This window comes from Pezoporus wallicus, unplaced genomic scaffold (assembly GCF_028554395.1).
Source record: "Pezoporus wallicus isolate ANWC-B61680 ecotype Strahan unplaced genomic scaffold, APGP_CSIRO_Pwel_v1 contig_3568, whole genome shotgun sequence".
NCBI lineage: Eukaryota > Metazoa > Chordata > Aves > Psittaciformes > Psittacidae > Pezoporus > Pezoporus wallicus.
The window spans coordinates 2,655,064-2,669,675 of NW_026637826.1; the positions used below are offsets into that span (position 1 = coordinate 2,655,064).

The 14,612-nt window shown below is 42.2% G+C and overlaps 1 protein-coding gene across 1 annotated transcript in view; it reads right to left on the reverse strand.

The window, feature by feature from the left end:
* Positions 1–14,612, reverse strand: part of POC1A (POC1 centriolar protein A) — a 59,259-nt gene that overhangs the window by 19,433 nt on the left and 25,214 nt on the right. Inside the window, exon 9 of the mRNA XM_057407789.1 lies at positions 9,893–10,003. Within this exon, the coding sequence (XP_057263772.1) occupies positions 9,893–10,003 (111 nt within the window). The remainder of the gene's footprint in view (positions 1–9,892; positions 10,004–14,612) is intronic.

The window sequence follows — 14,612 nt, forward strand, 5'->3', positions numbered from 1 at the left end:
ATCAACCGGTTGTTTGCCAGCCGAGATCATGAGTTTTTGTGCTACGTGATCTCTGTTTTACACAGAAAGACGAAAGAAAGTAAATTCCTGCACTGTTTCCAAAGAGGAGTGTAGCTGGCACTGGGAGGGATAGAAGACTCAGTTCCTCATAAACCCTGGCAATGCAGATCACCACAACCTCAATTCAGAAAGGAACGTAACTCTAAAAAAAGCTATGGCTTCCAAATTACTAGTTATTAATGCAATACTACATTAATTTGGTCTTACTAAGGGAAAATGATAAAATATAGGAAGTAAGCTTCAGTAGTCAGCTCCATTCCAATTTGAGTTACACTTTCAATAGCTAAAAAGCCTCTACAAACCTCCAAGAAGAATGGGAAAGCTCTGCATTTATTACAAAAGCACAAGTGGCTTTCCTATGACAAGTTATAATGGGAATTAGGACTGCCAGACATTGAAAGCCCAGTGAAAGAGTGCACAGCCAGGTAAGAGTTCATAACTACCAGCTGTTGAAAAAAATACAGCAGGTCTGTGTTCCTTGAGAAGGTAAAGCTGAGTGTGGCCTTCAGCATGTTAGATTTGTCTTGTCTTACTTTGCTTAGACATTTTACCTCCCTTAACCAATTCTCCCTTCCCATCAGCCTTAGTGTTGTCTTGGGAGATATGAAGAGGTCTTCTCAAATTTAATATGGAGTAATTAGGCTTTGTTGTACAGGTGGCACTTAACTGGCCATTTTAAACACTGCTCCTGGAGCAGAACAGCACCAAAAAATCTCAAAGGAACAGTTTTGGTGGAAACAAGCCACTACAGGAACAAAAAGATAAACATGAGAACCACTGGTAAGAAATTTCACCAAAAATTGAACTACTGTTCTCTGGCCCTATTTAAGATTGCTCTTGGCAAAGGCTCCCAAGAGAAAGAAGCCAAACACTGAAGCAAAGTGTTTATCCTCAGCCTTGGGTTAGCCAGCTACAGGTTCGTCGACACCAACAGTCTTCAAGGCAAGAAGCAAAACAGACATAGATCTCCTTAAGTGGGAACAACAGCTTCCAGCTCATTTTTTTCTTCAGACTCATTTGCCTCGTTCTAATGAACTAGGTATGTATATGCTGTGTAACATACATATCACATATTCATGTGTATCACTTACAGAATCATAGACCAGTTAGGATCGAAAAGGACCTTAAGATCATCAAGGTCCATCCCCAGTGCCGTGGCAGGGATGCCTCACCACCCTCACAGTAAAAATACAAACAATAAAAAAACCAAACGTTATATGTATACATACACACGTGTAAACACAGCACGTGTGTGTCTGCACAGAACATGCCCATTTGTTACGACTTTGCTTCAAGCCTGCATTTTAGCAGAAAAGCCTGAGCTCTTAGAAGCTCTTCAAGCTGGAGCCATCTTCATCTCAGAGCTGACAACAGCAGCTTGGAAGAGCAAAAAACCATAAATCTTCCCTCCGTCCCTTCTCTTTGAATTATGACTCAAGCACTAGAACAAGCCACACACAGCAGCAACCTAAGTGGGTGAATTTACATTAATTAGCCTGAGATGCTGAACTTAAAAGGCAATTTCTATTCTGACCAATAATGACTTGTCAGGACTTGCCTTATTGTTCCAGAGCCTGAAAGAACAAATCTATTTGCTGCAAGGTGACAGAAATTAAAAGCTGATCCTCCTATTTCTACAGAAAGTCTTGTCAAGCCAGAACACAGCAAAGCAGTTGTAGCAGCACAGCTGCTCCCATCCACTGAAAGGCAAATCTGTTGCGGGTCAGTGCAGTCGTTCTGAGCCTCTTGGAAAGCCAAGCTGAGGCTGCCTATACCCTGCCTTTTCTCTCTCTTAGGTCTGTCATCAAGATCAGAAAACTCTGAAACAGACTGCAACATGTAAAAATATTGAGGCACAAAATCAGAGAAGACATAAGCTTTCACCTGTTTGACATGTTCACCTTTTTTTCCTTACAGTGACCAGACCAAGAGGAAAACAAACCCAAAAGTTTCAGGATAAAGAGCAACATCATAGAGGCAAAACCCATTAGCTTGTGAATACTTCATTTTCACACAGCAACAAGAAAAAAGCTGAAATAGAGTAACAGAGTGCTAGCCATTAGCAGAGGCTTCCTGGCACATCTTCCAGAAAGGAGCTCTGCTGTTAACTGCTTGCGAGGCAGACACTCATTTAGTTGAGTGAGAGAAAACCATTTATTTTGCCCTGATGCAGCCTCACAGTCAAATTAAGATGCAGGAAAACTGGCAGGATCTACAGTGAGGCTCCACAAGCAGCACAGCCAACTGATAGAGCTGTTCAGTTCCGCTCAGATGAACTTGGGCTTCCTGATAGGAAGAAACCTGGCACTGTTACCAGGCTTCAGCCTCCAGTGAATTAGAGCTGGACTCTAGAGCTCAGTTGGATACAGCCTTTCCAATGATGAAACCCAGCAGTTACGCCCTTGGGGGCTACCCACAAAAGGGAAGATGCAACACTGATGCCTTCCTGCCCGGTGTTCTGGGCTGGAACCAGATTATCTGTACCAGGGTGAAGGAGTTCAGATAGGCCTGTAAACGCACAGCATAAGACCAAGTTTCTCTCTCTTTTTTAGCAAGAACATGTGTTTATAAGTGAATGTGCAGTGTGCTCTTTCTGGCCCATGTTAGCCAGAGTTCCTACTAACCATACTACCATAACGGGAAGAATGATCATGTTCTCCAGATTCTAGGGATGCTGCAATAGGCAGGAAGAGATCAAGCAAACATTCTCAGCTAGCCAGCCTTACTCACCGTGACAGCTCCCTTAGTCAACGAAGTGTCTGGAACTTCTTGGACGTTAGAGCTCATCCCACTCTAAATCTCTGGTTTCCAGGAAGATGAGTGGAAGACACCACAGGGGCACACTTCTTGCACAGAAAGAGCTACTAGCTGCTCTTGCTCAGAGAAGAACGTGAGTGATGAAAGAAAATTACATCCTTCTGGCTCTCACAAGATTTACAAGCACAGCCTCTTCAGGCACAGGCCAAAGCAGAGACCCGTCTTTGTCCACATCACAAAGGAGGCACATGTTCAGCCTCTGAAGGTGTACATTGCTCCTGTTGAAACTGTCTCCTTGCAAAAAATTACACTCACATGCTGCAACAGGCTTAGGTGAATGAGCTTCCTTCAGCAAAAGAGTAATAAAGGCCAGGCAGCTGGGGTAACCATCCGCAACTACACTGCTTGTGAAGAACATGTGGAAGAGCTCCTGAGCATCCTTTGGTAAGTTGTAGTAAGAGTCTTGCAGGGCCCTCTGAAGCTTCTGCTCAGACAGCCAAGCAGAGTAGAGAGCATCTTAAGCACTCATCACAATGTTGATCTTTTAAGTAAATAATCTACCTACCCATTCCAAAGGAAAGACCGTCATTTACCAAACTAAAGCCATCCTCAGAGAAACAAGGTGACAAATAGGTCAGGAAAAATAATCATTTTGCAGACCACCTTTATCCTGAAGGATGAAGGTTAGAGCCCCTGCTGTGAATACAGGATTCCTCCCTTACAACACTTCAAGATAAATAAATAGAAGGGGATGAAGGAGGTGCAAACGACAACACACATTCACGTCCAATTGCAAAGAACTACAGCTCTGTGCCTTGAAAGTGCTTCCCAGGAGGGGATTTCACAGTAAGTAAAAGTGTACAAAAGAATTTGTCCATGGTAATGGATGCCAAAATTACAGAGAGTTACCATTTGGAAGCCAAAAGGTCAGAAAAGGAAAAGGCACATCTGGCCTATGAGTAATTCAGGAGGAATTTATTTGCACAAGGAACTAGTGGCTGACAGAATGAACTGCTGCAGTCAGCACAGAGACCTCAGGCTGAGAGCAGGAGGCACCCAAGGTCACCAAAGATGAAACAGAACCAGCAAAGGGAGAGGTGGAGTCAGCTTTGGACATGCAGTTATAGGCTTCAGACAACTTTATGATCAGATCATGGGTTTTGGAATTAGTCTCTAATCCTATTCAACAGAACTCTTTGGGGAAAATTGCCATGGAGGAAAGAAACATAGTCCAATGCCAGGAGAAAATGTTAAACCCCGCAGCTTAGGAAGAGGCCTAAATGCCTGTCTCAACCAAAAGACACATCTGAAGAGTCACAGGCCACTTACTTGTTTAATAGTCTACTGAAGCACTGCTCTTCCCAAGCTTCACTCTGTGAAGTCTGCTATGCCATTAACTTTCAAATTTGGTGGCTCCACAATTGAGTACTATTTAACTTCAAAGGAGCTGAAGATCCCTAAAACATTTGTACTCTTGAATTTCAAAAGAGCAGAAATTATTCTTGGCAAGAGGGTGACAGAGGACAACTCTGCACCTCTGCCCATGTCTCCTAAATTGCCCAAACAAGGGATTACCCAGTTTTGAGTCTGTCTGCACATCCACTCATATAAGCAGGTCTCTCAGAGTCCTACCAGAAGCTGACAACTAAGCTGCTTATATTTAAGTTATATGGTTGCAGAATTCGCAACAGAAGTGGCAAGAGAAACTCTTCCCCATCACCTGCAAGCTTAAGTTATGCTGCATCTATTACCTCTCTTGCCAGGATACCCTCAGTCTGAGATGAGCAATCTACATGTATCCCTTGCTGACCACGCATTTTACAGCCTTCTGGACATCTGAAGCTCCCACTCCCCCTGTTAAAGACAGCTTTGTCTCTGGGGTACCGCAACACAAGTAAGTTTTACAGTATTTTCCTTCAGAAAGCTATATGCAGTCTTAGACCGAAGTCTCCTCATCAGCCGCCTCCTTTGCAAAGTGGTATTTTTCACAAGGAGTTACAACACGCCTGAAGAAGGTTCATGCTTAAACTCGAGTGAAGAATCCCTGTATCAGTGAACTACTTTCCATAGTAGTGCATGAAAAGCTGTTTACCAGCTTAGCTTAACTACAGTGGTTTTATTCATAATTTTCAGTGCACAAGTTTAGATAAACACCCAAGCATTTTCTAACTGTCCACGTGACATCAACTGTTCAGCATCTGCTCCTAACACTCGACCATACACAGTCTTCTTGGAATTAGTCAACAACAGCAGCAGATCTGTCACATAACTCAACAAATGTTCCTGTATCCTCACATCAGCTGCACCGCATGTACGAAGCCTGCCTTGTATTTGGGAAAAACACCACCACCAAACCCTCAAAAACACATTCTGTGCCCTTTCTGGAGAGAACAAATTGTATGATGAATGTTTTTACAACATATCAGATCTGTGAACATGTCTTTTGAGCTGATCGTACGCAACTCTTTATACAGATAGACCTTTATGCTTACAGCCTACTGATTCCAGGACAAGCATAAAAGACCATATTTACAAAGTCACATACAAAATCCCTACCTCCTATTCTGACTTTCTTTTAGGTCCTAAACATTCCAGACTGCAGCTTAAAGCACGAATTTACTCTTACCACATAGCACTTGTATTTGCTTCAATCCAGAATCTTACAGGATCAACATACAGCACTGTAAGACTTCATTTCTTTCCATCAGCTCCACACAGCATGCAGCACGAGCTCTTGCCTCAACTGCAGTTTTCAACGCAATTATGCAACATCTAGTAGCAACAATTGTTAGCTTGCAATGTAAGAGTAAGCAACTATTTGAAAGCTACCATAATTCTGATCTAACATTTAAAGCCTCACATTTACACTAACAGTGGCAATTCACTTCTGACAGCTTTAGTGTTTATCACACTTTCCTGTCTGTGCTTTTACACCATAGTCATGACTTCAGTTCCTGCTCATCATGAGCTTCTCTTGTTTCCATCAGTCCTTGCACGAAGGAGTTTTACTTTTAAAGCAAGCTGCAACTCCTAAGCCTTTTATTTACAGAAAACACAAGCAGGTGGGCAGAGACCTTTGAAGTTCATGTCTATTGCTGCAAACAAGCCCAGTACCCTGATTCATAATGAACTTTAACCAACTGCCTGAGAAACCAGCCTCTACTGAAGGCTCCAGTCTGCCTCTGCCTACGGAAGTGAAAATTGGTTTAGAGCAAGTTTGTTTACAAGTTCACCAACCTTGATGATGTTTCATGCCTCTTCTTTCCCACAGGTTATTTTGGATTCTTTTTTCTACCATTCATTTTGATGACAAACTGGTTTTGATGTCTGTGTTCAATTATTCCTGCATGTGAGTCTGACTGTCCCCATGAGAAACCAGATACTGAACCACGTGATTTTAGACAGCCCCTCTTTTGGTTAGTATTGTACTTTCACAAGGATTAAGAGAAAAACTACACAAAGGAGCACAAACTCCCCTTGGAAAAATAGTCTCCCTGACTTACGTAAAGGGTGAAACAGGCTAAAGATGTGTCAAGAAAAGCATTCATGTATTTTCGGGGTACCAAAACCAAATAACCTCTGTGCTAGTTTTAAATGCAGTTACATCTCCAAACTTTTGCAAAACCTGAGTATTATTCCAGAAGCAGAATTGTGGCACACTAACACAGCGGCAGAGAAAGATGAAGCAGCTTCATTTTTCATTGCAGAGAAAGGTGACCTTGGCATGAAGTCAAGAGCTATACAGGTGGCAGTTTCAAGTCTGATTTTGATGGGAAAAGACTGACGTCAACTACACAAAATCCACCAAGTAAGTATTTCATTATTAAAAAGCAAACATTTTGCTCAAAAGAAGGAACTGAAGATACAGTGAAATTTAAGTCTTGCAGTAAGCTGTAGCAGTGACAGTACTCTTAAAAAGCCCAGCATTAACACATTTCTAAAAGGTAAAAGTAATGAAATTAATTTGAAAGAAAGAGAGTACTGCTGCTGCCCAGAGAGATGGTGGATGCACCATCCCTGGAGACATTCAAGGCCAGGCTGTATGTGGTTCTGAGCAACCTGCTCGAGTTGAACATGTCCCTGCTCATTGGAGGAGGATTGGACTAGGTAACCTTTGAAGGCCCTTTCCAATGCAAACTATTCTATGATTTTACAAATGGACATCACAGAATAGTTATCATAGGGCCAAGACTTCTCTCAGGATATACCTGAAATAACAAATCAAGCCTTCTTCAGAGATACCTGTTCTTGTTAGCAACAAAGAACATTTCGTATCAATTCTAAACTTAACCTATGGTATTCAAAACAAGGATACTCTCAGACTACACTGTTTGTTCTTCCCCTTCTAACTTCAGCAATTATAACTGCCTTTATATTAAAGCACTGCAATCCTAAAGCTAATACACAAGGTATTGAGTATTAGTCATATTTTACATTTCCATCCTTATGAAGTGCACTGTACTCTTAGCAAAGCCCACATATAAGCTCCACACGATTGTTCTTGTAACAGGCAGCCACAGTACAGCTGATACCACCCCAAAAAAATAGACTATATTGGCTTTGGCAGCACCAATCAGACTGTGATATGAGACAAAAAAAAAGAAATGAAATTCCACTCCTTTACTGCAGGACAGAGCTGCATCACGCTTTCAAGGCAAAACAATGCTCTTAGCTGCATAAAAGACCACACTGTAGAACTGCATCAGACTTAGCTGACTAAGACATTGGTCTTAGTTTTGCCAGCTAGCATCCAAGCTCACCACTGCAAGCACCTCCAGCCCTGCTTCTTAACTAGGAATAATTTTACCCTTGAAGGCAGGCAAATGTTTAATTTACAAGTGTCTATGCTCACAGCTAATTTAGCAGATCTAGTGGAAGCATCATTTGTGCTATTCACGCCAAAAGATAACACCATGTTTGCCCAAGAAGTAAACAGGAAGGAAGAAGCCCACTCACTACCACTCAGTTTGATCTTCTGTAAGTTGCACGTAACACAGGAACTTCCCAACACTTTTTATATTCAGGTAGTACTGCCAGGATAGCAGTTCCTGTGCTGCACACCCAAGCCAACAGCTGCATTAGGTTGCCAGTTCAAAATACTCACTCCTTTGAAGTAATATAGGTCCCCAAACCCAAGTATGTCTCTTCCGCATGACTCAGCATGGATTCACTTTGCCCCCTCTGCCAAAACACAGCATGTGGTCCAAACCAGTATATTACCTCAAAGAATATAGTGCCCTGTTTCCCACAGGCTCAGAGCATGAGTGGAGCAATCCCTTGTCAACCAATACCACACGACAGAGATTTGCCTGTCAGCAGCACACAAACAGCTGGTCCCAGCAGCATCTATTAGAGGTTTTGCCAGGTAAACCCTCTTCCGCAGGGGAATAGTTTTGTTGGAGTGACAAACACTCAGGTTGGTTGGTCACTGTTCAAGAGTTCTGATCAGCAACTACTTTCAATGCACATCTTAAGAGGTTCTATGACAAAGAACTAAGTTTTAGAAGCGCTCTGACACTTTTCCTTTCCTTAAATTACCACTGGATAGCATGCTTTGGTAATAACAGCAGTATAGGTGGGGTAAACTTACCATTATCTCCCATTAGTGGACACCTTGTCTACACTGTTTAAGCCATTCCTTGGAATGTTACAAACAGAAAGTATTTCTTCCTATAAAGGCTTTCCTTGTGTCCGCTTATTTCAGCGCAGAATTATATTACACATATCTTATGTTAAAGCAGATAGAGTTAAAAGTTACTCCAGTTCAACAGGCTAATAAAGAGGTCATTGGACTGCTAGTTTCATAGCCTGCATAACTTTAGAGTTAGAACATAGGAGAGAAGGAAAAGGAAGAAGTCAGGTTTAGCAAAAACTAGCCAAGGATCAATAAAGACTTCCACCTCCTCGTTCCTTCTGTGATTGCTTCTTACCATCCTCTCCCACCCACCTAGCACTAGCATCCTCCGATTTTGTTTGCTTTCTTTACAGAGCACGCCACATAATAAAGCCTCAGGTTTAGAGCTGCAGACTCAAATCTTGTCACAAAATACTACAACTATTCCAGCCCTCCAGCAATGGACTGAAATCATGTTAAATAAAAACGCTACCATCCTTAAGATAGAACATGAGTTTATCCCAATAAAGACCTAAGTTGATAAGATTAAAGACACTGCCACAGAGCAAGAGATGTTGGCTAGAAGCTTACTTTTTAACTGAGGCCATGCCACATGTGCATAAACCCCTGGTTAACAAACTGCGTTTCAGTTTACAGTTTATGTTGAACACGATGTACCAAAAACCAGCCACTGTCATGAATCCCCTAGGTATCCAAATGTATCAAAAATATCCAAAGAAAGACTTCTGTATTTTGTCTTGTTGAAGTGAAGCGTCACCACGGGCAAAAATTATATGAGCAGTAACTTGAAAGGCTTACTCTCGTCCTAGCCATGACATCCAACATCAATACTACACTTTGATCAGTGCATCGTACTGAATTACTCACTTGGTGGATTTAGCCATTCGGTACAATGAGAACTCAGATGTCTTTTTAATACATGGTTCAGGGAGCAGATATGAACTAATACCTCCTCACATTTGGGAAAGAAGTTCCAATACAATACATCACCTATTTCTCATGTGTTATTCTATGCACAGAGATTTCTTTTGTCTTTGCTGACCATCAGTGAAAAGCTATAGCGAACAGTATCCATTTTCAGACTGACACCAGCCTAAAGGATTCACATCAGCTAGAAAAACTGACTTCAGCTGTTACTCACATCTCTGCTCTTTTTGTGGACTGTCATCCAAGCCTAGCACACAATTCATTAACAGAGACTGAAATAAAAAAATACATACACACATACACTAAATTTACTTCCCTTTTAAATATCTTGTGTTTCTTTTCCTGAAGCAAGTACAGTTAAACTACACAAACAACATAAAGTTGGTTAAAAACACATCTTGCAGCTCAAGTAAATACCAAAGAAAGATGGCTCTATAGTTCGTCTTTCTAGCTGAGTCACAGGCTTCCTAGCTGCAGGAAGGAACTCTGCACAATTTCTGTATGCTGACCTACCAGAGTTTGATGTGTTCCATCTTCTGGGATGACGGAACTCGTGCCAGGCTTCTGGGTTTTCAGTACATCACCATAATCTGCCGCATCAAAGTTAGTCTTCCAGACCATCACCTGCAGAAGAAAGCTGATGTCTATTAAAATTTTCCATCTATGTTTGCTTAAAGGTCAATTCTGTCAACACATTGGAGTCAGCAGATGCACACAAAGTTTATCTAAGAAAGCACTGATCAAATTAAAGATGTTATTTTTAAATATGCTACTGAATACAGACATGGCGTAACCGTGTTCTCAATGTGTAAGTGACCTCTTCCGACATTCTTTGGGTCAGGAACACCGTGAAACTAGAGCAACCTAAAGAACTTCAAAGCAACATGCAGAATAACACCGTTAAACCCACAAATACATTAAAATACCATGCTTAGCATTACAACAGTTATCAGCCACAACCCAAACAACTAGTCAGTTGTTTATCATGAGATTCATTCACAGGAAAAGCAGAGTTTGAGACTCTGAGACGAGTGTTAGAGTTCGAGCTAGTTTTCCAGCTGAACACCAAACTTAAGTTCCACTTACAGTCATATTCTCTCCATAATGCAGTATGTATTTCAGAGGAGAAGAGAGGCCTCTAACATAAACCACTTCAGCGTATCAACAGCAAACATATGGAATAAAATGCTTAGCCGTGACTCCAAGTCTAGAAAGTTTAAGAGTAATCAATGAAGTATTTCAGAAGTCTGAAAGCCACCTATGAACCTGGCAGCCTATCCTGGCTATCAGAAATATGTGTTTATTCTTCACTTACAAGGTTTCATCCCTACTTTGTGTGAAATGAAGGCTTTGTTGCACAGTTAACCAATGTGACCACACCATTGTGTAAGAGAAAAAAAGTGATGCTCTTTTATAGAATAGGTTGTCTCTTCACAGCTAGCAAAGGTACTATTAAAAAAGATGGGTACTGACACCAGGATAGTCTAACCTGGAGATTAAGAGCAATACAACACAACTCAGTGAAGACTGATGGCAAAAATGGATACTTATTCAGATCACTACTTTGGGTTGAAGTCTGTCCATATCTTCATTGGGGCAGCTCACACAGTGTTAAAACCAGCACATATTTGCAGCAGGGTGCAAATGGCAAAAAAAAATTGTCCCAATTCCAATAGGCTCATATAACAGGCCTGTCTGCAATTCAGTAAGGGTTTTTAGACAGGCTACATATCTAAGTTACCACATAAAAAAGATCCTTTTTGACCTGTAGAGATGTTCTTTATTATGCCTTGTATTTCTTTTGGATTCAGTAAGTTAGTATTTAGCGAAGTCCCTTCCACTGAAAAACTAGCAAGTGAAGACTAATGCTGGTTTTAGCACGTGCATATATTGTATGTTAAACTTCTTTCTCCACTGTCATGGTTTAAGCCCAGCTGGTAACTCAGAACCACACAGCTGCTCACTTACTCTCCTCCTTCTTCCCACCCTGCTCCAGGAGGGATGGGGAGGAGTATCGAAAGAATGCAAATCCCACGGGCTGAGATAAGAACAGTCCAGTAACTAAGGTATAACACAAAACTACTACTGCTACCACCAGTGATAATAATGATGATGATGATGATAAGGGAAGTGACAAGAGGAGAGAATATACAACCGAAAGGGGAAAAGGAAAAGAAAACAATAAAATGCAAGTGATGCGCAATACAACTGCTCACCACTCGCCGACTGATACCCAAGCCTGACCCGAGCAGCAATCTGGGCCTTCTGGGTAACTCCCCCCAGTTTCTATACCAGGCATGATGTGCTGTGGTATGGAATACCCCTTTAGCTAGTTTGGGTCAGGTGTCCTGTCTCTCCTTCCTTCCAGCTTCCTGTGCCCTCCTCACTGGCAGAGCACAAGACTGAAAAGTCCTTGATCAGAAGTAAGCATCACTTAGCAACAACTAAAAACATTGGTGTGTTATCAGTGCTGCTCTCAGACTAAAGTCAAAAATGCAGCACTGCACCTGCTGCTAAGAAAGAGAAAAATAACTTTTACAGCTGAACCTAGGGCAGTATCCACTCCTTATTCCGTACCATGCACATCATGCTCAGGCCCCATTTTTTCAATATAACATTACTTTTTGTCTATATATATGTATACACATCCCCACACAAAAAGAGAGATATCACTCCTTATTCCATGGACCAATCCCTAAAAGTTGCTGAATTCATTCAGTCCATGATGTCAGGCTCCATCTCCTGTAACAGTCTTCCAGGGTAGGAGAGACGGTGTGCAGTGCTGGACTGTTGCCTGCTGACGACACCTCTGAACTCGTCTGGTCACTGCTGAGCTCATCCGGTTTCATCATTCTTTATTAGGATGACAACTGGAGGGAAGTCAGGGCTGCTGCCTCACTCCAGGGCACTGGCACCAATGAGTGGGCATATGATGATGGCGCACTGTGTAAGTTTCCACCACATAGGTTGTGTACATTCGACTTCACCTGGATCTACAGGTGCATTCCTGGCAACCGGCCTATTATAGATCATCTCTACAATGGCTGATTCCCTCAGGCACTGGATGCCTCTCTATCGCGGTCCACTTGGCTGAGCAACACATAACATTGTCCTTGTAGGGAAACCTTTCCTTCACAGCTGCCAAGAGCCACCCCCAAAGGCTGAGGGACCATTTCTCTTTTGCAATCTCTTTGTCATTTCCCTCTTCCCTAGCAAGTGATCACAGCTGCTTGGCTCTCCTATCTTCTAGTTCATGACCATCGGTTCCACAGTCCCAGCACTGGAGCAATCAGGTGATGATGTGCTCCCCTGGATGACTGCTGAAATCTTTCTGTATATTCTGCTGCTTGGTTGAGGTCCAGGATCGAGAAGTTACCTCTTCCTTTGACTCCTGTAGTAATAACTCTTGTTCAGACGCCATCCCCTGTAGTATGTGCATTGGGTCTTTATCTTTCTTCACTGCACAAGTGGACCTTCATGGCTCTCGTTTGTTTTTCCCCTTGCTTATAGGGGCAACTGATACTAGCACAGGCTGGTCCGTTCATTCAGCTGCAATGTCTATCACTGCAGTTGGAGTGGCTGCAGTGTCTGTCACTGTGGTTGGAGTGGCTGCACTTTTGGATACAAATCTAAGAGGAGAGAGCAGTTCCTTCATGGGAGCTAACAACAAGAAAGCCAACAGCTGCCCTTCCCAGTGCATGTATTCAGAAACACACAACCTTAAGCTACAATGGAAAGGGCTGCCAAGGAAGTCCATTACGACTCCATGCCACAAATGTATCTTTACAAAGCACCTTTCTGGGAAAGTACTGTCATTCAGTCTTTCAGTTTAACAATGCCATGCGATACTTTTAACGAGCAACACTTTGGTTGAAGAAAACCCAACCACAGGAAAGAAGGGGGAGCTGATAAAACAAAAGCCTTTTGAAGGAATCTACATAATGGAGAAGAGCAGATAAATACATCCTGTTAGGCTATAAAATGAAGCTACTAAAAAGTCAGCTCCTTAGCTGTGCCTAGAAATTGAAGACAAAATACCTGAAGTTTTCTATTGGAAGTAAGAAATGCTGAACTGCTATGTAACTGGAACTGCCAGCTACGTGAGGGCTTTTAAGGAAGAAACAAACAGCAAAAAGGCATATTCATTTCTTGCGTTAGAGAAGCATTTCAAGAGCAAACCTTATTCTAGTGACCCTAATATAATTTTATAAGGCAAAAACCTGGATGAATCTCAATCTAAATCCTCAATTAAAAAGTGATCTTAAAGAGAAAGGACAGCAAGCTATGCCACTCATCTCAGCAAATCCACAAAACAGAGTTAAAATGCAGCAGCTCATGAAACAGTCATGAGCTACAACCCTAGGACCCTCCTCCACAGAATACAACTGAGCACATACACCGCAGAGAGAACCAGCAAGTCATTTGAGCATGATCCAGACTTTAGTACAGTTTTGCTTTCCTCCACTGACAAAGCAAAAGCCAGCCGCTTTTAAAGAAGCGTAAATCTGAATTAGAACCAGAAGTTAAAAGGAACAGATCTCCCTTTCTGCCCCAATCTTCATCCACAAACCCCTTTAGCAGCGGTACAAGACACACAGGCTCTCAATCCCAGTCTACATATCATGGTTAGCAGAGAAAAGTCCAATTTTAACCCAAAAAGCTGTGCAGCTGTGGCATTAGCACAACTTTGCACCAGGCCCCCATTACTAAAGAGGCCTACAGCCTGTATTCATGTCCAGTCAAAAACCATCTGGTCTCAGTCACTGGAGATGGCTTAGCCACAGCGTCTCACATAAGACTGAGAGTAGAGATCTGCAGGAAAAGGAGAGCAGTAAGGAATATAAAATAGAAAGCACTTTAGACCAGTGGAGCCTGAAAGAGTATTCAGGGGAAGCACCCCCCCACCCTGTCCTTACACTGGTGTCTCAGCACTAGTCAGTGGCAGATCAGGCAACGCTCCATCAGCACAGCCCACAATATTCAACATACCTCAGCACACCCATTTGTACACCCATCTTACTCCCCAGCACCAGACACCTCAAAGGCACAGAACACAGGCCATACATAGGGTAATATTTCCTGTTGCACATACACATTCCCAGATAACCCAGCTGAAGTGCTTCCTGAATAAGCGAAGTCTAGTTTTAAGTTTTAAATATTTGTCTTCTCTTTGAAAGCAGTAAGATGCCAAGAAAATAGAAACAACAAGGCACAAAGCTATCAAATTAAACTA